Source organism: Chiloscyllium plagiosum, chromosome 16, assembly GCF_004010195.1.
Source record: "Chiloscyllium plagiosum isolate BGI_BamShark_2017 chromosome 16, ASM401019v2, whole genome shotgun sequence".
NCBI classification, from domain to species: Eukaryota; Metazoa; Chordata; class Chondrichthyes; order Orectolobiformes; family Hemiscylliidae; genus Chiloscyllium; species Chiloscyllium plagiosum.
In genome coordinates, this window is record NC_057725.1 from 33,753,464 (window position 1) to 33,780,788 (window position 27,325).

General features: G+C 38.5%; 1 protein-coding gene across 10 annotated transcripts in view; it reads left to right on the top strand.

Annotated features, from left to right (window-relative positions):
* Positions 1 to 27,325, top strand: part of plekha7b (pleckstrin homology domain containing, family A member 7b) — a 470,220-nt gene that overhangs the window by 331,690 nt on the left and 111,205 nt on the right. For all 10 annotated transcript variants that reach the window (XM_043705777.1, XM_043705778.1, XM_043705782.1 and 7 more), the window contains 3 exons: positions 1,419 to 1,491; positions 3,794 to 3,894; positions 23,082 to 23,257. In XM_043705777.1, the coding sequence (XP_043561712.1) occupies positions 1,419 to 1,491; positions 3,794 to 3,894; positions 23,082 to 23,257 (350 nt within the window). The remainder of the gene's footprint in view (positions 1 to 1,418; positions 1,492 to 3,793; positions 3,895 to 23,081; positions 23,258 to 27,325) is intronic.

Here is a 27,325-nt window from a genome sequence, read left to right on the forward strand (position 1 = left end):
TGATTTGGAAGGATTTAGTGAGATATGGGACAAGTATTGGCAAATGGGACTAGATTAGTTTAGGATATCTGGTTGGCATGGACGAGTTGGACTGAAGGGTCTGTTTCTGTGCTGTACATCTTTATGACTCTGTGATCTGACAAGTGCCTTGTGTAGTTTTGGCAAAACCTCACCATAGATATACTCCATTCCCTTTGAAATGAAGGCCAACTTTCCATTTGCCTTCTTTATTACCTCCTGACCTTGTGCGCAGGCGTTTTTAGATTTAAGAATAATAACTCCCATAACCCTGGTGCTGTAGCTTTCTACAGCCTTTTTCCATTTACAGCATATTCGCCACCTTTGTTCTTCCTGTCAAAATGCGTAAGTTAACATGTTCCCACATTATATTCCATCTGCTAGCTTCTTGATTTTTGTATTTAGTCTCATATTTGTGCTTTCTGAAGTTTGTGTATGATTTGTGCAAAAATGTTCTATGCATTATGAACTTTTTTTAAACAGTAAATTTTGGTCTATAACTAACTACTGCACTGGGTCTTGACCATTTTTGGGCAGGAAATCGTTGGTTGCCTGCTTTTTGTGTGTGCTGAAACTGCTGAATCTATGCATAATTTGTAAATTTAGGTTTGATTAAGTATTCTTCCCATTCATTAGGCCAAGCTCTTCGCAGTATAAATGTAGCACACAGGGTGTGTTATTATTTTAGTGCTCGAAGCAAATAAATATTATAGTAAGCAAGTTTAAGGTTCCTGCCAACCATCGCAGCTTTGAAACGTTAAAGTTTGCTGAGGAAGAATGGACAAAAGCATGGGTGTATAAATTAACATAAAATTTAGCGGTTTGGTTGCTTTTTAAAATATTTTTACAAAATATATGGTAGAAAAGTGCACTAATATCATCTGATTGCACTATTGTATAATACTTGTTAAAGTGTCTCAGTCCTGCTGCAAGGAAATATTTATAAATTTCTCTTAACCAGATTATACCTATCATTCGTTTTTCTTGTCATAATTTTATTTTTACTGCAATGCAGTATCTGAAACTGTTCAGCGACTGACCAATCAGTAAGAATGTCATGCATATAATCTTCTCTCTTATTAGTTATATAAAACTAATTGCTTTTTTCTTGCAGTTAAGAGTTTGCACTTCAAACATTAACTTGTCTTCCCTTGCAGAGATGCTGATAGATCTGTTGTGTATTTCCCATACTTTCTTATTTTGGATTGTGTGATCTACATTTAATCACTCGCTGGCTGATTTATGAAGTTGACACAATATGGGTTCTCATTTATATTTCGCTGTATGTAACTTCTAAATGCCCTTGTAGTCTTTTTTACATTGGAAACGTTTCAGAACCTAATTTGTATTTGTTAAAATCACTTTTGACTTGATGGATGATTGCTGGTTTGTACTTGTAGGACAGTTCTGGAATGAGACTGTGGAAACGCCGATGGTTTGCACTTTCAGAATATTGTCTGTTCTATTACAAAGGTGAGTGCAGATCACCACGTGAACCTTGTAAGAAGAATTCAAATGCTTATTGGGTAAACGAATGTTAGAAGGTAACTGATCATCACCATTAAAAATTAGGGCTAAATATTGCTGCCAAAATGGGTCACTAAATTGAAAAATTTCCTAACTCTGACTCTCCTCTACATAATGGGCTATATAAAAATCCAGGTTTTGTTCCAGGGAGCATCATTTGAGTCAGGCCTGCCACTTTTGGGAGGCAGCTATCGAAACAGTCTTGCGCTGTACTGAGCTGGTTAGAAGGCCTGCCTCAAAATCTGACAGTGGGACCCACTTCTTTTATAAAAGTCTGTTAAGCCTTGTAGCCCTTCCATATTTTGCCCACTCCTCTCCCCATATACCCCACCCATGGCATCTTGCATCCCCATATGACAACTCCCAGTGCAGCTTCCATGACCATTCACGCAGCATCCACTTTGGACAAACATCACTAACCATGTAGACGTGAAAATTGTTTCCCTCCAGGCAATTTACTTGAGCTGTCATTCGTACATTCTTAATACTGGAAAGAAAACTCACTCATTAAGCCCTTTTGAATTATACATCCCCTAACGTTGTCAGCCTGTTTCTAAAACAAAAAAATCTATTTAGTAACCACCCCAAAGATAACAGCATCTAAAAACTGTTCATCAAAATGTGAATGATCCACAGTAAGTCAACGATCCATAATTACAGCCCTTGAGAAATACCAGTAATGAAGTTTATTGAAACTGCAAGAGTAGGTATTAATATTTTTTCTAAGCTACATTAGATGGCCTGTCAGTCAATGCAGTTCAGCAGCGTGTCTTTTTTTTTTAAACGAAGAGTAAAGCCCTTGAAATCCAGTTATTTCCAAATTGCCCTGCAGATTAAGATTCTATACATGTGCATCTCACATCCCACTCCCTTTTAATTATGGACAAAACTTGTATTCACCATAAATAAAGATAGGACTTGCATTTCAGTCTTCCCTTCCATTTTTAAAGGTCTCTGGAGTCATCGCAACCACAGAGAAATTCAACCCTGAGCGTTACTTGTAAGTCATTACGCAACATGGCGACAACGATGCTCAAATGTGATGGTGACTTAGTGTTAGAGGGAAAAGAAAAACATTCTATCAACATGGATCCTCTTCAGTCTTATAATGCTTATCAAATTAATTTGTTTATATCTACTGACCCAGTGACTCATCATATATATTCTGTAGGTCAGAAGGGAAAAGTAAGCCAGAGCTAATGCTTTTGATCACTGTTCAGTAACTACCAATTGGGAAATTTTGGGACCAGGCTCAGTTTAGTTTTTATGTGCTGCCTTGGTAGCCATGTTAAAATAGATTGCATGGAAAGTTGCAGAAATCCTTCAGGTCTGCTGGAACTTGTGAAGTCATATACTTGATTAGTTTCAGAGAGGAAATTAGAAAATTAGAGGAGAGACAAGAACAAGTATTGCCAATTGATTCAGCAATTCATTTTATGTGAACTTTGTAACCTGATGCCATGATTATACTTGATTGCTGATTTTGTGTCTGATAAACAGACATTGCAAAGCTAATGAATAGACCTTGTGTTATCATTGCTAAGCTAATGCTTAATTCATACAAATCATTTGAAGAGAGTATGCTGATAATATGAAATAATTGTAATATTTAGTCAGGAATAAAAGCTGGCTGTTAATCTGATTTGTCGCAGTCAAGTGTTTAGTAGAATGTATTTTTACACTTATCTAAATTATGTTTGTTTTTAATCATTGAAAATCAATTTTGACTCTTGCTTTGGTACTTCATAGTTTCTATTTGTGCATTTCAAAGCACGTTTAACTATTTACGTTGTATGTAACGTAATGGGGGAGGAAATTGGTTTGAGTTTCTTTGTTCTGATTGTCAAATAGAAAAGTGTTGCAAAGTGTATATGACTGGTATGATTGATCTGGTATGAATATTGGCTTGTTTTTGATGGTGTCCATGTTTGAATAGCTTTCCTCCATTAACTGTTTTATCTGTGTGTAGCTGAGGTATTTTAAGGCTGCCATACTGATGGAATGATACTATGGTATAGGTCAATTCCCTCAGTACAGTATATGAAAAGCTAATTGGACAGAATTATTACTTTAATAATTTAAATATCAATGTTTATACCTGAAAGAAAGTTTGTCTGTATAAAAATAAGTAGATTGCATTTTGGCTGAATTGTTGAAAAGTTTCTATATTGTAAATGTAATCAAGATTTTCAGCATTTAAGTTCTGAACAAGAATTGTTAACATTGCAATTTGTTTTGTTTTACACAGACAGCAGAGAGGAGACTGTATTGGGCAGCATTCCTTTACCTAGTTATGTAATCTCACCGGTTGACCCTGAAGATCATATAAGTCGGAAATATGCTTTCAAGGTACAAGGTTTTGCAATTTATGTAGCATATGTTGGTCAGGTATTTAGTAGGCTACTGAATTATGGCTTTAAAATGATCATACATGCAACTGTAGTTTTGAAAGTTTGTAGTTAGTTTGATTGTTCTGACACTGTGACATACAGATGAATGACAATATTTTACTAGATGAACTGTCCCTGACTTCCAACTTCTCTGGATCGATTGAAAGTAGAAATCCCCTGACACTTGGGCCAGAACTTCAGACCCAGGATTTTAAACCTGGAGTTTTACTCATTGTTAATAGAAGAAGAACAAATAAAGAACTGGCTGTTTGTTACTACCTTAAACAAAGGATTTCTCAAGCCACCTGTGTGCCCAGTGAAATCAGAAGTTCTCCATCTTGTGATTGAAATCTCTTGCTTTTATTAATATTTACATTATAACCATAATCAACTAAACTTTGTACACTGCATTAAATGATTATCTCCAGATGACTGCAAATAATGACAGTATTTACAATTGAGAGTGAGAAAGAGAAGGATTGAGGGACTTTGCTGTTAGCGTTGGTCCATTCTGTTTATAGTTTGGTAGCAGCTTACAGTAGCTTTCATGGCAGTTATCCCCTTCCTTGACTGAGGCACAAACCAAAATCAAAATATTAGGATGTTCACTTCTCTCATTAGTTAGCTCACGATAATAATATTATTCTGCTTCAGATATTTCTAATCTGCATGATCAGTCGTGTTGGGATATTCCTCTGGAGCAGCTGGGACTCGAATCCAGGCCTTCTGCCCTAACAGTAGTGACACTATCACTGTGCCATGACCACTTGTTGAAGACTTCCATCTAATGGGCTGAAGTCTATGGGTTTGAATCCATGACTGACTTTCTCGCAGGGAACTCAATAGTGCATGCACCGTCTGCATTATGCACTGCCTCTCTCAACAAACTCATTATTTTAATCAATGCATACAGCCATGTTGTGATACTACTTTAGGCAGGTGAGAGATGAACCCTGATCATTTGCACCAGCTTCAGGGGTCACTACCACTGCACCATAAGAACCTCATAAATTAGTCTTAAAGCTTGTAAGCAGCACATTTATAATTGAAAATAAGTCAGAGTCTCTTAACATGGAGTTATATTGACTTAGTTCCCAAATGGACTTCTTACATTCCTTGTATAAAAGGACTGACAAATCCTAACCTTCAGAAACATTGAACCGATGTTTCAAATAAAAGTTAATAGTTTGGATGTTCTTGTTAATTAAATTTCACTATTGGGTAACATTTGGATTATGTGCTCTATTCCATCTATTATAAGTAGCTGTGATAATGCTACATTGTAATATATATGCTGCCACTGCACACTCAACCATATGACCTTCTAAACCAATCAGTCAACTTGCCAACCAGGAAGCAAGCTTTTCTCCTAAAGTGCAAGTTGTTGTGATGATTTGAAATTTAGTATTCTTGTGTTGACCATGATGAGTGCAAGTACAAAGTTTCATTTTAATGTAATAGGTATTAAATGCTGAAAAAGGAGACATGTTGAAATTTATTGTCATGCATTCAAGACAGATAGAAGAGCCCACGATGCAATGGGAGCAAAAAATGAATCCTGCATGAGAAAAGCTGCAGATTGGTTGGCAAGGTGATTCTGATTGTTTGAGGAATTGCCATGATGAATGTACTACTGTCATCTATGATTTTGTTTTAGTTCAAAAACGTGAAGATGTTTGGGCATTTTCCTTTTCCAAGACATCCATGTGAATATTACCTTCGAACAAGTATAGATGAGACATGCTTCGAGACTAATGGACAACATTAAATTGGCTGATAGTTTAAGTTGTAACACTGTTGGAATTATGCAGGAAGTGTGGTTTTCATGGCAGTGCTCTAACCAGCCAGAGTCGACTTGCCAAGCAATCAGGACCCTTTATGCAAGCTGTATAAGATATTGCTCCCTTAGAAATCAAACATTTTTCCATCCATCCCGATGTGTAGGTTGAAAAGCTTTAACAACACATCTCTCTTTCAGCAGTAACAAATAGTTTAGATTTTATAACTTGATACTACTGGGATGCCTTATTCCTACACTAATTCTTTCAATGCTTATTGTCGCCTTCATAAGAATGAACATCTACTATTCTCCATCCAGGCACCTAACTAGGTGCCAATCTCTCAGAATTTTGACACTCTGACGTGTGGCTTTAAGTATTTCATTTAAAACTTTGTCACTCCTTTTCATTTTCCCTAAAATAGCTTGCCAGATATCAAGATTTTGTCATACTCTGATTACATTTGCCACGCTAACGATGTTTGCTTGGGTATTCTGACTGATCGTAGGTAAAGCAAAAGATAAAACAAAGAATGTGAATTATAAGTTAATGAATTGATAGAAATTTGGCTGTCTGATATTTACTAAAATACTTCGCTATTTTTGGTAATCTACAGCACACTCAAACTTTCAGAAATAAAATAGCTGAGTTACTTTTTTGTTTGTGAGTCTGGCATCACATTTCTGAATCATGTTCTCTTCTAAGTTGTTTCAGTATATTTGCCCTCAAATTTTTACTTTCTCCAGAAAAAAAAATGCTACTGTTGGGCATAAGCAGCAGTTTTCTTCCAGATTGCAGCAAAGAATATGCATCAGTTTTATTGTTTCATTTTGAAAGCACTTTTGTGCAGTGTTCAAGTGAATGCCTTCTGACTTATTGTGTCACAGCCAGACTTAGAATACACTTGATCATTGAACATATGCATGAATCATCTATGTTCTATTCAACTTCGGTCTGTATAGGTAGTGTGTAAGAGTTTTAACAAGGTTGCCAGACATAGGAAAAAGAGCTAGGTAAATCATTTTTGAAGCAAAATCCGTAGTTGATAGGAAATTACAAGTAAAATGTGAATACACTAGATTACAAGACTCTTTCAAGTGAAGAAGGCCATTCAGTACCATCTTTCCACATTAGCAACACGACTTAGTATCTTATTGCAATGACCCTGCATCTATCTGTGACGTGTTAGCATTTAGTTCTGAGATCTGGCTCTAACTTAAGTCGACATTAATGAGTGATGAATAATTGATGGCAGTCTCAACCAGTTTCTCATCAGGGTTGCTTCTGAAATCTGCAAGATCAACCCATTTCTAATTATATGCAAATCTATAGACCAAAACTGCCCATTAAATTGGACAGAATGAAGAGAGTAATTGGATGATAAATAGAAAATATTGTATTAATCACTGGTCAGTAGCTGGCAGTGGCTTTAAATTGGAGCTAAAAGACTTTAGAAGTGTGGAATAAAGAGCTTTATTCAATATTTTAATGTCGTTCTTGCTGATACTAGTGCCTGAAATAGGAGCGTGTTTCACTTCCCTGGTGAAAGCACAATTTACAAAAAATTTCTTTTAAAAGAGCAATAAGGAAGCATTTTACTCCTTCGTAGAAGAAAATCATGGATGAGGCGATGAAAATGTGCAACTGAAACTTGTTCCTGGCAGCGTGTAATTGTCTTTAACATTGAGGAAAAGAGTTCAAGGATCAAATGTTATCTGAGATCTTTGCTTTACTGATGAATGCAATCTTGATCATGAATTTAGCTGCAGTCATTGGAATTCATCCAAATGAACAGAATGAGCTGCAGTTTCCAGGGCAGCCAAATTGCAGAAAAGTGTTTAGTGGTAAATCCAAAAAACTGTGGCTCAGTTTATTGGTTTTTGATAACTTATAATTAAGAGTCTACTTTGATATTCATTGCAGTGGATTTGTGTAGAGGGTAATTAATAGGAATCAAATTTAATTATCCCTCTACTGAGTTAAATTGGTGTCAGAGGCTTGTGTATTGCTGTTATCTAGCACAAGTACTGTGGTTCAGATGTTCGCATCATTCCAGTACAAATTTCCAACAATGTGCTGCCACACGATCTATGTTTTGGTCTGGTGACTTAATGCATTAACTATACAGCACAGATGAGACTGTTACTCTTTCAGACATTCTCATTCAGGTTGAAGTATTCTGATCACAAACAGCTGTTTTAATTTGCAACATCAATAATAGGAAAATTAAAATCGAGCTATTAATTTTTAATTTACTAAAGTGAGAAATTCTGTTAGATCTGTTTATTTTGAAAAACTTACATTAGAGCAGAAATAAGCTTTTTTGCACCTTGGACACAGGAGGTCAAATACCTTGAAATATTACATTCCAGTTGAAATGGAAATGACCCTTTTGAACTTGTTAGCATTTTATTAAAATACGTATTCAGCAATTGTACTTGGTTTGTTAAATGACTGTTTTGGATACTGCACATCAGATTAAGCAGATTTCATTGTTGACCAGTGCCCGTTAAGCTGAGAATGACAATGATGATAATTAACATAATTTCTCATCAGCATTTCCTTTTTTTAAAGGGAGTGAAGCAAGGGAAAATCCTTTGTTCTAGCCAATAAACGTTTGGTAATGGAAGAGTTCATGGCAATATACTTCTCTTTTAAAGATTGAAACAAGGCAGTGGACCTGTTTCTGGTTTGGATCTTGGATGTTTATTATTACAGCAATATACTGGTTTGATGTTATAAAGTTAATCTATAATTTGAGCTATAAAAATGTGATTTAATCAATGCTGATTTTTAAAAAAAGGGTTAATTTAAATAAAATATTTAATAATTATAAAAATTATAATATCTCAGAATAGAACAACTAAAACACAATTGACTGCTGAACTCTGTTGTAATTTCCTGAATGGCTGTCAGTTCACGTTAATAACTTCCCTGGTGGAGCTTAGTTTTAACTGTGTGATTATGGAACGCATTCCAGTTGTTGGACAGAGGATTGGAATGTTGCTGCAGTCGGAGTTGTAACGATGGGGTGAGGTTGCTGTGTTAAATATGTACACATATGGACCATCTTCAATGATGTGCAGGAGGAAATTACAAAGCCAAAGACAACATTATAGAAACAACGTATTGGAAATGAAAAAAGCATTACCATTGTCGGTGAGAATATCAATATATTTATGGTATTTAGGACATCATTGTTGTAGTTTGGCTCAGCTTAGTATTGGAGTGAAGACTTAACAAATATTGACTGTAAACAATGATTGTTATTACCGTAAGCAGTGGGTGTCAGCTAAAGATATAGATCAGCTAAGCAAAGAAATGGCCAGAAATTTTGGATGCAGGTTGAAATTATTCCTGAAGACCCTGATGCTTACCTGCTGTTCATTGTGATGCTTTGTTTCTTTTTCATTGCTTGAAATATTGATTATCATTATTCTTATTTTTGATCATCATAGTGGGGAAAAAAAACCCCTTCAACCAGTTTCCCTCTTTAAAGTGGAGTCTTGCCAGGGTATAGTTCAGTGGGTGTAAACTCTTGTTATGGAATTGTTGGGTGGTTATTTGTTCTCCTGTCCTCCTCCACACATGCACCTTTCCTGTTAGAACTCATCAGATTGCATTAAAGGCCTGATTATTTTATCCAACCTTCAATATTTTGTAATGAGCTTCAATTTTGTTCACTGTTTGTTTTTGACATTAAATTGCATTTGCATTGACCTACAAATTTCAGATCAAATCAAAAATTAGCTTTCATGCGCCTCGATTGCACAACTTCATTAGGGCCCTGTTCAGTTTAGATGAAAGGAAATGTGAAAATTAGATGCAAGGTTTCAATTTTAGAACTTATTTGTGGAAATGAATGCAAGCGAATTATAGATTGAAGAAAACCAACACCATAATCATATCCTGAAATAGATGATGGTGATGGAAAGCCATTCATAAATATTTCAAGGTTCATTATTTACCAAAATAATTATGTCAGTTATTTCTGTTCTTCAAGACAATGCTGACGTGCATGACAGAATGGTTGAGAGATATTAAGCTGCTATCAATCATCACCATGCAGTTTAATTGCTCCCATTTCTTCTGTGTACCTTAATTCTGGAACTTTTAGTTGTGGATCATTCACAAAATAGATGAAAGGATAATCTGCTAAATTACATGAATCTTTGCTTGGCATAACAGGAGTTATGGATGAGTGGAGGAAAAATTACAGTCAGAATATGGAGCTGAGATTATTTTATCTATCCTGGCAGTATCAGTAAGTGTTGTGCAATATTAATGAAGAAGGAGAATTTCTGACAAAGATAATGTTATAATCATAGGGAACTTTATGGAATGGACAAATCAAGTTCCCAAAAGTTGTTTTGATGACCAATGAGATTACACGAGTGAAATGGTTACATAGAACATAGAACATTACAGCACAGTACAGGCCCTTCGGTCCTCGATGTTGCGCCACTCTGTCATACTAATCTGAAGCCCATCCCACCTACACTATTCCATGTACGTCCAATGATGACTTAAATGCACTTAAACTTGGCGAATCTACTACCGTTGCAGGCAAAGCATTCCATACCCTTACTACTCTGAGTAAAGAAACTACCTCTGACATCTATCTTATACCTATCTCCCCTCACTTTAAAGTTGTGTCCCCTTGTGTTTGCCGTCCCCATACTTGGGAAAAAAGACTCTCCCTGTCCACCCTATCTAACCCGCTGATTATCTTGTATGTCTCTATTAAGTCACCTCTCAATCTTCTTCTCTCTAACGGGAACAGCCTCAAGGCCCTCAGCCTTTCCTCATAAGACTTCCCTTCCATACCAGGCAACATCCTCTGCATCCTTTCCAAAGCTTCCACATCCTCCTTATAATGCGGTGACCAGAACTGTACACAATTCTGCAAGTGTGGCCGTACCAGAGCTTTGTACAGCTGCAGCATAATCTCCTGGTTCCGGAACTCAATCCCTCTATTAATAAAGGCCAAAACACTGTATGCTGCCTTAACAGCCCTGTCAATCTGGGTGGCAACTTTCAGGGATCTGTGTACATGGACACCGAGATCTCTCTACTCATCTGCATTCCCAAGAATCTTACCATTAGCCCAGTACTTTGCATTCCGATTACTCCGGCCAAAGTGTATCACCTCACACTTGTCCACATTAAACTCCATTTGCCACCTCTCAGCCCAGCTCTGCATCCTATCTATGTCTTTCTGCAACCTACAACATCGTTCGTCACTATCCACAACTCCACTAACCTTAGTGTCATCCACAAATTTACTAACCCACCCTTCTCAGCCCTCATCCAGGTCATTTATTAAAATGACGAACAGCAGTGGACCCAACACTGACCCTTGCGGTACGCCGCTAGTGACTGGACACCAAGATGAACATGTTCCATCAACTACAACCCTCTGTTTTCTTTCAGCAAGCCAATTACTGATCCAAACTGCTATGTCTCGCACAATCCCATTCCTCCGCATTTTGTATAATAGCCTACTGTGGGGAACCTTATCGAACGCCTTGCTGAAATCCATATACACCACATCAACCGGTTTACTCTCATCTACCTGTTTTGTCACTTTGTCAAAAAAGTCAATAAGATTCGTTAGGCACGACCTGCCCTTCACAAAACCATGCTGACTGTCCCTGATCAGATTATTATTTTCTACGTGGTTATAAATCCTATCTCTTATAACCTTTTCCAACACTCTTTACCAACAACTGAAGTGAGACTCACTGGCCTGTAATTACCAGGGTTATCTCTACTACCCTTTTTGAACAAGGGAACCACATTTGCTATCCTCCAGTCCTCAGGCACTATTCCTGTAGACAATGATGATTTGAAGATCAATGTCAAAGGCTCGGCAATCTCTTCCCTTGCTTCCCAGAGGATCCTAGGATAGATCCCATCTGGCCCAGGGGACTTGTCAATTTTAACACTCTGCATTATTTCTAAGACCTCTTCCTTGTGAATCTCCATCTCTTCTAGTCTAGATGCAAGTATCTCTGTATCTTCCTTGCCAACATTTTCATTTTCTCTTGTGAACACTGTTGAAAAATATTTATTTAGTGCTTCCCCTATCTCCTCTGACTCCACACACAACTTCCCACTATGATCCTTGATTGGCCCTAATTTAACTCTCGTCATTCTTTTATTCCTGACATACCTATGGAAAGCCTTAGGGTTAACCCTGATCCTATCCGCCAACAACTTCTCATGTCTCCTCCTGGCTCTTCTGAGCTCTCTTTTTAGGTCTTTCCTGACCTTCTTGTAACCGTCAAGCACCCTAACTGAGTTTTCACATTTTGTCCTAACATAAGCCGCCGCCGCCTTCTTGACCAGGGATTCCATGGCTCATGCGTTCTATATCTTCCTCCCTGCCTAACAGGTACATACTTATCTAGGACACACAGGCGCTTTTCTTTGAATAAGCTCCACATTTTTAATGTGCTCATCCCCTGCAGTTTCCTTCCCCATTCTACGCTTCCTAAATCTTTCATAATTGCATTGTAATTTCTCTTCCCCCGAGCTGTAACTCTTGCTTGGTGGAGTACATCTATCCCTTTCCATCACTGAAGTAAACCTGACAGAATTGTGATTGTTGTCTCCAAAGTGCTCACCTACTTCCAAATTTATCACCTGGCCAGGCTCATTACCCAGTACTAAATCTAAAGTGGCTTTGCCCCTTGTAGGCCTGTCTACAAGTGGTTATTTTTTGACCAGGGTGGTTGCAATGGGTTGAAGTGCCTTTTTCTGTGCTGGAGACCTGACTCTAAGCTCCTATATAGATATCTGAGGAAATTTCCTTGGAAAAATAGAACCAACCAGGGAAGAAGAACTTTCATTTTTACTCTTGTCGTCTTTCACAAAACAGGGTTTGTTAGTAACTTCATGGTAACTTGCAGGAAAGAATAATCATTAGCTTCAATAATTTGACACTGTTTCACATTGGATTAAGCATGATGTAGCAAACTGCAAAATAGTGTTTTGCTGAAGTGTTTTATTTAAAAGTACCCCAATTCTGTAGGTGGGAGGTATGTGCTTGCTAAAATAGATTGGGGAAATTAGTTTACAAATTATAACAACATCGTAACAATGCTGAACAAGTAAAGACCTACTTTGTGCTTCTCCACAAATCTATTTTCTGTTTGAGAAATAAAGCTCCATGAGGAAAAGAGGTTTTTCATTATTGAGCAGCCAGTTGGTATTAATGATTATCGACAAAGAGAGATGACGTCATGAAAAAGGAATTTGGGAAGTTAGTCGGAAGTTAAAAACCAGGACTTCTGAATTGCTTCTTTTGCTAAATGTTATGAGAGCCAGAAATAGGAAAATGATCGTGTTTAACACATGGCTAAAGAGCTGGTGTGAGATTGAAAGCTTCATATACCTGGACATTGGGATCTCCTCTTCCAGAGCAAGATGGACCTGTACAGGTACAGATGGTTTGCATCAAAATTAGATGGACAGATAGGACAGGTGAAGAAGATAGTGCTGAGTTAGAGGGTTGGATCTGGAATGAGGCAGGGGGAGGGGAGATTCGGAAACTGGTGAAATCAACATTGATGCCATGAGGTTGGAGAGTCCCAAGGCAGAGAATGAGGTGCTCTTTCTTCAGGTGTTGGGTGGCTTGGATTTGATGGTGGAGGAGACCCGTGACTTGCATGTCCTTGGCACAGTGGGAGGGGGAGTTGAAATGGTCAGCCACAGGGTGATGGGGTTGTTTGGTGAGTGTGTCCCAGAGATGTTCCCTGAAACATTCTGCGAATTGGCATCCTGTTTCCCCAATATAGAGGTGACTATATTGAGAGCAATGGACACAGTAGATGAGGTGTTTCGGTGTGAAGGAAGATCTCTGCTGGATGTGGAAGGATCCTTTGGGGCCTTGGATGGAGATGATGGGGGAGGTGCGGGCAGAAGTTTTGCATCTCTTGTGGCAGCAAGGGAAGGTTGCAGGAGTGGGTTGGTGGGGGGTGTGCCTAATGAGGGATTCATGAAGGGAATGGTCTCCGCAGAGGCCAATAGGGGTGGGGAGGGAAATATATCACTGGTGGTAGGGTCTAATTGTAGGTGGCAGAAATGGTAGAGGCTGATGTGTTGTTTCCAGAGATTAGTGGGTGGAAGGTGAGGACCAAGGGATTGCAATCCTTGTTGTGGTTAGAGGAGTGGGGTTCAAGGGTGGAAGTGTGGAAAGTGGAGGAGAAGGGCTGGGAGGGTATTGTTGTTCACTGGGAAGGGGAAATTGTGGTCCTTGAAATCAGAAGCCATCTGTGATGTCCTGAAATGGAATCACTCCTCCTGGGAGCAGATACGGCGGAGGTTGAATAATTGGGAGTAAAGGATAGAGTATTTACAGGAGGAGCATTGGGAGGGGGTGTAGTGAAGGTAGCTGTGAGAGTCTATGGGTTTGCAGTAGATGTCTGTGTTGAGTCGGTCACCAGAAATGGAGTTGGAGAGACCCAGAAAGTGGAGGGAGGTGTCTGAGATGGTCCAGGTGAACTTTAGGTCAGGGTGGAAGGTGTTCATGCATCTACCTATCGCCTTCCCAGCTACCTCACCCCAACCCCCACTCTCCTATTTATCTTTCATTTTCTTCTCCCACACATCCCCCCCCCCCCCCCCCCACACTCCTCATGAAAGGCTCATGCCCAAAATGTTGACTCTCCACCTCCTCAGATTCTGCCTAATGTGCTGTGCTTTTCGAGTGAGACTCCTATTAGATATTTGACTCCTACTAAATTTAACCAATACCGCAGTGCCGCATTTAATGCGGTGCTAGATGCAGGTATGAGGAGCCTGGAAATATAAGCTGACACCATGATTTGGCAGGAAGCAGGGATGTAACTGTCACATTGGCTGGACTACTGGCATCAACTGGCTTATCCCTATGGTGTTTGTTCAGTATAATTCTCTTTATTTTCCCATTATTTCCAATAGAAAAGTGCCATGCTTTTGATTCTTTCATGCAATGTGAACACTATTGCCTGCTATTTGCAAGCCCACAATTTTTGAGTAGGTGATGGTGATGTTCTTCCATGGCCGCTACACTGTGGGTATCCCCCAGTTCCAGTTTTTAGATGCAGTGATATTGAAGAAACCATATGTTTCCAAGTCAACATGTTTATGACTTTGAGGTGAGTTTGAAGGTAGTGTTGTCAAGATGTGCCTGCTGCCATTTTCTTTCCAGTTGATAAGGGTCACAGTTTTTAAGGTTGTTATAAGGGAACCCTTGGAAAATTGCTGCAATGTGTGTTGTTGGTACACACTGCATTCATCATGCACTGGTAGTAGTGGGCATGATGCTTAAGATGTGGAATGGGATGCTGATCAATCGACTGCTTTATCCTGATCAAGGTTCTTGAGTGTTGAAACTGTGTATATCCAGATAGATAAAGAATATTTCATCAGACCTTTGATTCATTCATACCCTGCAGATGATAGAAACCTTTTGGCAGTCTGGAGGTGAGATAAACCCAGCATAGTATTTGCAAGATAGCTGGTTGGTCAATGCTGATGCACACATGTGGGAAGGTGCATACAACACGTTCTGGGGCTCCTCAATGAAAATGCAAATGAATGCAGGAAGTTAGCTGTGAATGAAGTGAAAACAAAAACTGAAGATCACAACATGTCAGGCAGCATGCATGGAGAGAAAGCAAGCTAACATTTTGAGTCTAGATGACTGTTCAACAGAGCTGACTTGAAGGATGGAGGGGACAGCATTTATGCAGTAATGGGGGGGAGGGGGGGATGGTTGGAGGGCTGGGGGAGAAAGGATGTTGGTAGTGCAAATTAAATGTTTGGAATGTGAGAATGGCAGAACAATGGTGTGTTCAAATGCCAGATTGGAGAGAGCGAGAGGAAAAAAAGCTGCAGTTGCTGGAATCTAAGGTGGACAAGCAGGAGGCCCTTTTTCTGCTTACACTTCGATCCCTTACACTCACCCCCAGTCCTGAACAAGGATAACACCTGAAACTTTGACTTCTCCACCTCCTGACGCTGCCTGGCTTATTGTGTTCTTCCTGCTGAGGTGGAGGAAGGGGAAAGAGGGTGACAGGAAATGTAATACACAGAGCAAAAAGAAAGAGAAGGAATGTGTTCACAATTCAAAGATGCACTCAATACTGTGCCCAGAAAGTTATAAACTGCCCGGGTTGAAGATGAGATGTTGCTCCCCCAGTTTGTGCTGAGATTTGTTGGAGCATTGCAGGATACTGAGGACAGACAAGCTGGCCTGTGAGCGAGACATTGTTTTAAGATGAATGGCTACAGGAAGGTCAGAGTTACGCTTGGGCATGGCTCGGAACTGTGTATTGTCATTGTCAGGCACTTAGGTGACGAGTAATCTACTCCACGTATCACTCCCAGCTTCATTGTTGCACAGATCTTGCTGCATCTGAGCACGAACTGATTCCTTATCTGAGGCATTGCAAATGCAACTAACTGCCGTATGATCATCATTGAATATTCCCACTTCTGAATTAATGGTGAAGGGAAGATTGTTGAAGAAATAACTGAAGATAATTGAGAATAGAAAACCACTAAGCAGCTTCTCAGTGATAATATGGTGTTGAAATGATTATGCTTTTGCAACCATTTCATCTTGTTTTGCACTAGATATAGCACTAGTTCAGGAAAGGTTTAGCCCTTGGTTCCCATTGTCTTCAATTTTAGTAGGGCTGCTTGCTGCTCACTCAGTCAAATACCTTCTTGATGCCAAGGAAGTCACTGTCGTGTTCCTCATGTACCCTCCCCGTTTCTGGACTAAGGACGTAGTGAGGTCTGGAGCTGCATCATCCCAAAAGAATCCAAACTGAACTTTGGTGAGCATGGTATTGGTCAGTGAACTCAGAGTAGCACTGCCAGTCGTTTTTTTTAAATGCATGATAAATAATTCTTGTTGAATACAGCACCCTGATCTGTGCTTTCTGAAAATCTGGTTAATTGGGAGACTGTGGTTTCTGTATTTTAAAAAAAAATAACTTATTGTTTGTCGCAACTCCAGGAATAGTGGGGCCTGATGTATCACAGTTGATTGTAATAGTGCTAACATTGAGGGATATTGCAGATGAGGACAATACAGATGGTAGTCATGGATGCCTGGTTTTGATTGCTTAGTCTGTTCTGAATCTGCTGAAAATGTGTTGCTGAAACAGTGCAGCAGGTCAGGCAGCATCCAGGGAACAGGAGAATCGACGTTTCGGGCATAAGCCCTTCTTCAGGAACCTGCTGCGCTGTTCCAGCAACACACTTTCAGCTTGCTGCCTGACCTGCTGCGCTGTTGCAGCAACACATTTTCAGCTGATCTCCAGCATCTGCAGACCTCACTTTCTCCTGTTCTGAATCTGTCCTATCTAGTGTTATAATCCCATGTCCTTTTGCGTCAGGCTGCCAGTAGTTCAAGATTATTTGATTTTCAGGAAGAGACTTTCCAAAACCATCACAGTCAAACACTACAACTGGAATGCTTCATGATTTCAAGTGTTATTGAAGTTTGGTGTTGTGTGGTTTTATGGAAAAGCCTGGCATATATCAGGAAATGGCTAAATATATCAAACAGTTGCCACTTGATAAAGACTTATGTTCAGGTGAACACCAGCGATTTGTCTTGGTAAAACTAGCATTGCTAACTTAATAATGGCTTGGATTCAGAAATTTGATATAACCTTGTTAAACTTGCCGATGATGTAAAAATAGGAATGACAATGAATTTGGAAGCAACTGAACAGTTAACATCATGCGATTTAAGAAAAATATATTTGTAAAAATTGCATGTAAATCTTTCTCTCCCTAGCTAGAGTAAGGTTAATTGAAACATGTTGAAATGCTGAAAGGGATCTAAGAATTTCAGATTACTTAATGTTAACCATATCCAACAGAAGCAGAACAAACAACAAAGTTGATTTAGCATGAGATTTCATAATCAAAACAATGCAATGATAATGCACACAAGTTGTGATCAAGGGAAACGTCCAAGCACCACATGGAGAGTCAAAAGGAATCACAAGGCTGGTTGTTAATGTCAAAGCCTAAAATGGCCAAGCTAAGAATCCCCAAAGGCTGCAAGTGCACAGCATGTTTCACAATTGAGGTATCTGTGCAGAGGTAAAACAGTTAACATCTCAGGGATCTAACTTTTTTTATCTTCATGGAAAAATCATTGACTTGAAAAGCTAACTCTGTTATACTCTGCAGGCCTGCAGCGTGTTAACTTTTTATGTTAGTTTTCCAGAATCTTCAGTGTTCTACTTTAGTTTGAATTATCAGGAAAGATTGGAGAAATTTGAGCTTTTCACCCTGAAGAGTAACCCCTAGGAAATAATATATAAACACATGGTAGTTCATAGTATGTTTCAGGGGAAAAAAAAGCTTCAAGTTGCATATATAAGGTGATAGAATACCTATATAAAATACAAATGAGTAATTTGGGCCAGTGTCAATAGGGATTGTACCATAGAATAAATATTTCGTGCATGGATTAATCCCAGGTAGTGGAATGGAGATGGAAACTTGAGAATCTTTTTCAATAACAATTTGAATGCTTCAGTTGAGGCTTTTAGAGTATCTCTGGATAGATTAAAAATATACGCAAACTAAACTTAGCTTTTACACTTCGCACCTTTTACTCTGAATTGTGTCTTAATCTGTTTCTCAGGATGTCACAAAATTGACGGCCAAAGAAGCATATGTATGTGACTTCTGAAAGCTTGATCATAAGTTGAGCTTTGATGCAGGTGTAGGGGCCAGAACCCATATGGATAGGATCAATGTGGCTGCTAATTGCAAGGGCTGGGACAGAAATAATGGCCCCCCAAGGCTGCTCTTGGTCTGGGCCCATCCAAAACCCCTATATAGAGCCATGCCCTGACCCACATTCAGTGGGATCCCAGGTATTGGACTCTAATGTATCCCACTGTTTTTGGCCAGAAGGAGTCTGGGTCAATGGAGACTAGTTTTGGAGTACCCTAGGGCAAGAGTAGATTAAAGATAGAAAGGAACAAGATGATGAAGAGATTCCATAAAGGCTTCTAGTGTAAATAAGAAAAGATAATGTTTGCTGAACTGAACATCTGTGGGTAGGTTTTGGATCAGATGAATTGTGCAAAGGATGGAGGATGAGAGATTGAGCAGGTGAGTATTGGGATAGCTATGTATGGATTAGAGTATTTCTGAGAAATCATGTCCAACTACTTGACTGGGCTTGGCTACAAAATTGTCAAAAATCTAGATGAGAATTTAGGGCCAGAGAGGTCTTTGTCTTTCTGTGTGCAGCTTTCACTATTACTTGATTGAAAGAGGATTAGTCTATTTGAAACACTTGGTTTATCTATGTTTCTGTCTATGTTTGACGTTTTTCAAAGGGAACCTCATATTTCCCATTAAATGTTACAAAGTTACAAAAGCAAAATGTCTGGTTGAAATCTGAAATAAAAATGCAAAGTGCTGGAAAAGGTGGTCAGGCAATACATGTGAATTATAAAACAGACCATTGAGGTTGATACTGCAGGTCTTCAAAAAATAAAGACACAGTGAAAAGTGGGTTGTTGAATAGAAAAGAAAAGTCTGTTCACATGGAAGGCAAGAAAGCTTAAATGACAGTGGTGGTGTAAGCCAAAATGAGAAGTTTTGAAACATGTAAAGTTAAATACAGTGAGGCTGTATGAGTTGTAAATGGAATTACGTGAACCTTCAATGACATCTGTTATCTAGAAATGAATAATAAAGAAACAAAGACAATGAATCAAGAAGTCTTAAATGTAAGTTTGAGCCTGGAAGGCTGTTAAGTGTGTAATAGAAACAGTTCAATAGATAGCTTGCTAAAGTGTTTCAGAGAGCAGTTAAGGGGCTCGATTTACACTCCAGTCATATTACATTATGACAGCAGATTCCCATCCCCAAATTAAATTAATGGAACCGATTGTTTTTGTGACAGGTGGTTTGGTGACCACAGCTAATACTCGCTTTTCATTGCATATTTAATGAACTGATTTAAGATTCCTCAACTGCCATGAAAACATTTGTACTTGTATTTTCATATCATAGCCACTAAGCTATGCATAACACACGTGTACAAGAAATCGCAGTTGGCATGATGTTCTGAATTGAATATGTGCATAAACATCACTGTTTCACTTGAAATGTTTTGGGATTTCAGTAGTGAGAAAAGAGCAGTAAATGGTGACAAAGATAGTTATTTTGTTTAATTTTAACTGAGCTATTAACCAATGTTTTGGCAAATGATCTGTTACAAATGTTAACAATTATGCCCAGCCTACTGCCAAGCCATAATTGATAGGCTAAGGGTGATATTTCACATCACTTATCAAATTCTAGATTCTCACTTTTCTATTATCTTTGCATTTCTGCACTCACTTTTTAAAGTATTTACTAAGTGTTTTTAAAAAAGCCCATTTAAAGTGAAATACTAAAATTATAAAGGAGGCTAGATATGTTTGCTATGTATCTGGTAAGGATAGCAAAGCGTCATTTTATTTAGACAGAGAGAAATTGCTGAGTTCTGTGCTACATGAAACTCAAAAGGTTAATATGCAGGTATATCAAGTTGTTAGGAAGTCAAACTGAATGTTGTCATTGATTGCAATGGGAATGGAATGTAAAAGAAGGAAAGTTTTACTGCAGTTGTATTTGGCATTGGTGAGAAAATGTTTGGGAGTAGTGTGTACAGTTTTGATCTTCTTATTTAAGAAAGAAGCTAATAGTAGAAGTTCCTTGCAGAGCAGGTTCACTCAACTGGTTCCTAGATGAGGGAGTTGTCTTATGAGGCAAAGTTAGACTGGTTGGGCATGTATCATTGGACTTGAGAAGAATGAGAGCTGATCTTATTGAAACATATACGATCCTGGGGATGGATGTTGAGTTGATAGTCATTAAAATTCCCTTTCCCAGGGAGGAATGGAGGTCATTGAATATTTTTAAGGTTGAGCTTGATATATTCTTGAGTATTAAGTGAGTCAAAACATATGGAGAGTAGGCAGGAAAGTAGAGGCCATGCCAAATCATCCACAATTGTGCCAGAGGCAGAGTAGGTTTGAAGGGCTGAATGGCTGATTCATACTAATTTGTTAATAGCTAAAATATTGAAGGGTGTTAAGGAAGGGAATTGGACCCAATAATAATTTTCAAGAAAAAGTAACTCTGAGAATGGGAGTTCTTTATAGGCTGGCACATAAGTGATCATTCATAAAGATAATCCTATGTGTTATTAGAGGTAGCCCAAGGATGTGATGTAAAACTTTGGAGGTTAGTGAGATTTAGGATAAGGTGAATGTATTTTGAGCTGGCATGCGATACTTGGGCGGCACGGTGGCACAGTGGTTAGCACTGCTGCCTCACAGCGCCAGAGACTCGGGTTCAATTCCCGCTTCAGGCAACAGTCTGTGTGGATTTTGCACATTCTCCCCATGTCTGCGTGGGTTTCCTCCCACAGTCCAAAAATGTGCAGGTCAGATGAATTGGCCATGCTAAATTGCCCGTAGTGTTAGGGGCAGGGGTAAATGTAGGGGAATGGATCTGGGTGGGTTGCGCTTCAGCGGGTCGGTGTGGACTTGTTGGGCCGAAGGGCCTGTTTCCACACTGTAAGTAATCTAATCTAATCTAATCTGGTGGTCCTCTAATTTATACTGGCCGATTTAGTTAAAGGAAATTAGAGTTGTACATCAAAGTTAAAAATGAAATCAAATTAGCAGGAACAATATGTTCTGTAGATAGGAAATGGAAGTTGTGAAGGAACATAGATTCACTGATGGGATACAACTGTGGCACATGGTGGTCAATGTATGAAAATATGGGATAATCCACTTTAAGATTAGTATTGTTTTGATAAATCTGCAGTGTATTCTTACAGTGCTACTCAGAACTGAATGCAGTATTCCAACTGACGACTTGTCAAGGCACTGTACAACTGAAATATAACCTCCTTCATTTACATTCCAATTCTCTAGACATCATAGCTGCTTTCTTCATGAATATTTTTCAAAATCAAAAAAATTACACATCTGAAATAAAGACAGAAAGAAATGACCTTTCAGAAACACCAACAGACATTTCCAAAGGGGCTGCCTGACCTGAGTGTCTCCAGCATTTACTTTTATTTGTATTTGTCTGTGACATTGTTGGAGAGCTGTAGTCAGCCGAAGCTGTTTCCAGCTAGTAATTTGCAGGGATCAAGTGTTTCCTTTCTCCTGTTTACGTGTTAAACTGTAATTATTGTAGGTAGGTAGTTGTTGCATCGTGAAATTTTCCTCTTTCTCCCTGGGCACTGTTGAAAGCATTTGACACTGAAAATTGATCTAAAATGATTTAATTTTAACATTGCAATATTGCTGTTGGTACCTGAGCAAGTACTTAGTTTGCGCACAGCATTATTGATGGTTCGTATTACTTTGGTATTGCAAAGTGCTTCAGGCTGCCAGTTCTGTGCTAATTCATGCTGGACAAAATAGAAGATTTTCCCTGTCTGCAGTGGAACTTGAAATGTATTGAAGATCATTCCAAAAAATGTATAGAGAATATAACACAGGCCTCAGAAATGAGTAATTTGCCTTATGCTTATATATTCACTACTGATGTTAAGTCTGGAAGTTATATAATCTTTCCTCCATAATTGTAGGTTTCAGGAACATTTAACAGCTTGTATTATATCTGAAAGGAAACACATCATTTTCTCATGGGAATTAAATAATGCTTTCGTGGTCAAGTTTATGATTGGAGTGTTAAACTGAAAAGAACAATAGATGTTTGTTTCTTCTCTATTGATTGGCGAACTTGCAAAAGTACTTTCAATCTGTCGTATGCACTCCCATTGAAGAGAAGTGATTAGATATTAAGTTTTCTTGATTTATAATCTGATTTAATTCCTCTTGTTGCCCATTTCAATGTTATTTGTTTCTTTCATGTCTCTCATTTGGAATGCTTCTTCTAAAGCGTGTTAGGAAAGTTAAAGTATTCTGGCCAGTATATTTCAGAAATGTAGATTCATTTTGGAATAAATTATTTGTGCTAATGCTATGAATGTGATGTGGACAGAGAAAAGTGCATTCCGTTGAGGTAGGTCCTTCAGAATCGTCCCACTGTGAGCAGCTGGATTCAGATTGATTCAAATTCTGAGGGCTCAAAATGAAATTATTTTCCTATTCCTGATGTAAGAAATGTCAATCCCAATTTTGGCATTGATATTTTTCTTGCTTTTTATTCTCTCTCTCTATCTACCTCTTTCAAGTTATTGCAGTGTGTGCATGAAGAACACAATTTTGCATCATCACTGTTCCATTGCTGAAAATACATTATTGCTTTGATACATGACTGAATCGCTTTTTTTTTCCTTTTTATTTCCTTCTAGGCAACCCATACAGGCATGCGGACATACATGTATAGTAAGAATTCTGTTCTTGGCTCGCAGGCAGACCACAGTGGTATGAGAACGTATTATTTCAGTGCCGATACACAAGAGGACATGAATGGCTGGATCAGAGCAATGAACCAAGCTGCACTTATGCAAGCATACACTTTAAGGAGGTCAGCCTGAACTTTGATTCAGCTGTTAAGCACAATTAGTTTATATTAATGAAATTTTCAAAGGGGTAACAGAGTAAGTGGCAATATTGCAGTAGATGTAATCAAAATTTTTCAAGAAACCGTTAAAGTAAACACAATAGATGAAGAGTTGAAGAATGTGGTGCTGAAAAAGCACAGCCAGTCAGGCAGAATCGACGTTTCCAGCATTAGCTTTACATCAGGACTTGATGAAGCACGTATGCTCAAAACGTCAAATCTCCTGCTCTTTGAATGTTGCCTAACTGGTTGTGCTTTTCTAGCACCACACTCTTCGACCCTGATCTCCAACATCTGCAGTGCTCACTTTCTCCCATAATAGACTGATGAAGCTGGAGAACATGGAGTTAGGACAGGAATCAAAATGGACAGCTAACTGGCATCAAGCCAGAAAACCAAGAATAGGTTTACAAGTAATTATTTAGTGTGATTAGTTAGAAGGTGGTGATCTACAAGGATCAATGCTGGGACCACAATTGTTCGCCCACATAGTATCTGACCACCTTCAGCATCCTCCTCTTCTTTTGGGGCTACTGAGACCCAGTTCTGTCAGTACTATGCTTCAACTGGCAGCATCGAGGCCATTAGGCCACCTCCAGGAAGATAGCTCTGCTGGTCTTGCTTCCAAAAAGTGAGTTTAGGAATCCTCATTTGATCATGAACCAGAATCCAGTGGTAAAATGCAGCCAGACAACTCGGCTAAAGAAGCTGGGTAGATTCAATAACTAGGCAAGATAGGTAGGTATAATGAGTGGAAATTTGAGTTTATTTATATTGGTTTTTCTACACCTACCAATGTTTTAATACTGGGAAATGATTTAATGTTGATGTTCAATGAATGTCTTCTTGTGCAAGAGCACAGAAAATCTTGGCACACAAGAGGAACAAATGACTTGCAAGACAAATATAGGGTGACCTTTATTCCAAAGGGATTCATATACAGGAGCGAACCATTTTTGCTGCAATTGTACACAGATTTAGTTAAAACACACCTGAAGTACAGTGTACAATTCTGAGCTCTGTACCTGAGTAAAGGTATGCTCTCCTTCGAGATGATGCAGCACAGCTTCACTAAAGGGATTCCTGAGTTGTCACGTTTTGTTTAATGAAGAGAAATTGAGAAGCATGCGTATATACACCCCCAAAATTTAGAAGATTTGAGAGGTGCTTTCATTGAAACATTAAAAATTCTGAAGAATAGATAGACTTTTCTTGACCGTAGTCAAGAGATGTGGAAGTGAGATGGGAATCGAGGATTGAAGTCAAAGATCAACCACGTTCTTATGAAATGACAGACTAGGCCAACTCTTGCTCCTACTCACATTGTCATAATTTGGCCATTTGATGAGCAGCTTTGACAAATGCCACAAAGTGGGAAAATTAATGTGAAGCAACTGAAATGCTCATTATTTTGCCTGAGGATACTTCAGTATCAGCCAATGAGAAATACTTTGTTCTGTATTTAACCCATGCTAGTCTAGACCTGCAGTTTTTGAATACTGGGTGGCCAAAATGCAGAAAGTTTCCTCAACTAATCTCTGATTTACATAGGCACAGATTTCACTCAATGCTAATTTTGGAGCATAATTATAGTTGATCTGGTAGAATAATGTTGCTATACATAGCTGCACCTTAGCTATAGGAGATGGACCCTACCCTACAATTTTGCAAATTAGTAAACTTTCCTTGCAGTGTGAAATGCAAAATACGGAAACAAATCCCTTGAGGAAAAATAGGTTCAAGGAGCATGTCAATGTTGTGTTTACAGCTCCAAGGTATATCAATGCACAATCTGTGGATGTAATTAATTATGAATATTAGAGGTCACCGAATGTGATTTAAAAACCCGGTGATTGATTTGAGTTGAGACCTATTTGCAAAAAAGGAATCCATGGTACTCTTTTTGGTGTAGTTCAACTGTAGTTTCTTGCCAGTGTTTATGATACAAGGTTAGGGATAGATGCATTTTCTTTTATCAGTATGGCACTGAAAGTCTGCATTAATTTTAAAAAGCTATGGAATTGCCAATGGAAGCAAAATAAACTTGGGATATTCATGCTGTCAGAATGATATATATGCATGATATGAATGTTACTTTGTGAAATTGTTAGGTGAAGTGTTCAGGATGTAGTACTTGCATAATAAATTGGTACTAGATTTTGGGGCATACGATATAAAGACAGTTGAAAGTTAGATTTAAAAATGTGGTAGTTTGTCTCGTGTGAATTATTGTACTGCACAGAGATGTTTGACTTGTTTTAAATGTGGAGAGCGTTTTAAGCACTACTTTATGTTGTTTGCAGAATATTGATTATGCTTTTGAAATTTTAGGAAATTTAAAATTCAGGTCAAATGTGCAGCTTCACTTTAGGTGATTTCACTTTCATTGTATGTTGTGCAAGGGTAAATCTTTTCAGCACATCAATAAAACAAGAAACAATTGGATACTTCAACTTAATGCCTTTTAATTAACAGCATACATCATGAAGGATTATAAGTCTTTTAGCAAAAGAGAGTTACTGAGCATGTGATTACATTTATGTATATAAAGCCCAAAAAGGAAACTGTCTGACAGCTTAGTAATTGCCTGAATTGTGTGAAGCAAGAAGGTCTCATGTTTTATTCCTGGGCTCAACAAGGGGTTGTTTCAAGAATCCTGTGGTTTGGCTCTTGAGAGGATTACGATCCTAATGTAGTAATGCTGCCTTAAAGTCCATGGATATCAGCTGAGGAGTGATTACAAGTGTCTGTCATCCACTCCCGGGATGTCAGGATGTAATATTAAGAGAAACTGGATCAGTTATGACTATATTCAAAACAGTTTCAAAGAATGAGTGGTGATCTCATAGGAAACTGTAAAATTCATACAGGATTAGATGGAGAAGATGCAGGAAGGATGTTCTCATTGATTGGGGAGTACAGGTCCAGAAATCTGTGTCAGGGTAATGGATAGGCTCTTTAAGACAGAGATGAGGTGAAATTTCTTCACCCATAGAGTGGTGAGTCTGTGGAATTCTCTGCCACAGGGAACTGTTGAGGCCAAAATATTGAAGACTTTCAAGAAAGATAGAGATGTAGATTTTATGATTAAACAGATCAAAGGATCTGGAGAGAAAACATGAACTGAGTTGGATGATCAGCCATGAACATATTGAAAGGCAGAGCAGGCTCAAAGAGCCAAATGGCCTATTCCTGTTCCTATGTTCGGTATTTTCATGTGACATACTTACAAATGAATAAGCTTTTCACTGTCTGGGCTAATGCTTGTACGTTTGTCATTTGGGAGAAATGTAACCATTGACCCTAGAGTTATTCCCTAACAACCATGGAAGATGGCATTCGGGCAATAAACCTTGATCTATTTTAGAAAAAAAAAATTTCGATTAGGACCCCTAAATATTGGTATAATGTCTTAAATTTATTAGTCCTGATGATGATGTAGTCATGTGTGGAGATTGTTTTCAGGTAAAACTGCGGAGTCTTATTTACTGTGCACAGTTTTGTTTCACAACATTCAATTTAGCCTTAATTATTTACCATCACTACATATTAATTTAGAAGTTTTCAATATTTAGGACTGTAATTGCTATTTTTCTCCTTTCCTCACCATCTGTCTGCCTTCATGTTGGCACTTCTGGAAGTCATTTTGAGGAGCAATAGGAGCTCGAGCTGACTTTGTCTACTCCTGGCATCAACACATGAACTTAGAAAAGAGGAGACAGGAACAATGATTAAAAAAGGTTGCTTCCCTGTTTCACTCCTTTTCTCCCCACTCCCTAAAAAAAAATCTTTTACTGGGACTATTTTGTATTTCAACACTATTGTTTCAGTACAGATCAGGATGCCATATGATTTCCATGTTTCCTGACTCCATACCATGCCATGAAATACACCTAGTTACTGAGCTACAGTCAGGCAGGTTAACAGATGATGTCTATTGGGCAAATATTTCTCTGTCTACCATCTTTTTGAGATAATTTATCAGCTGAATTTGTAGTTGAATGGTAACATACATTCAGTGGAAAAGCAATG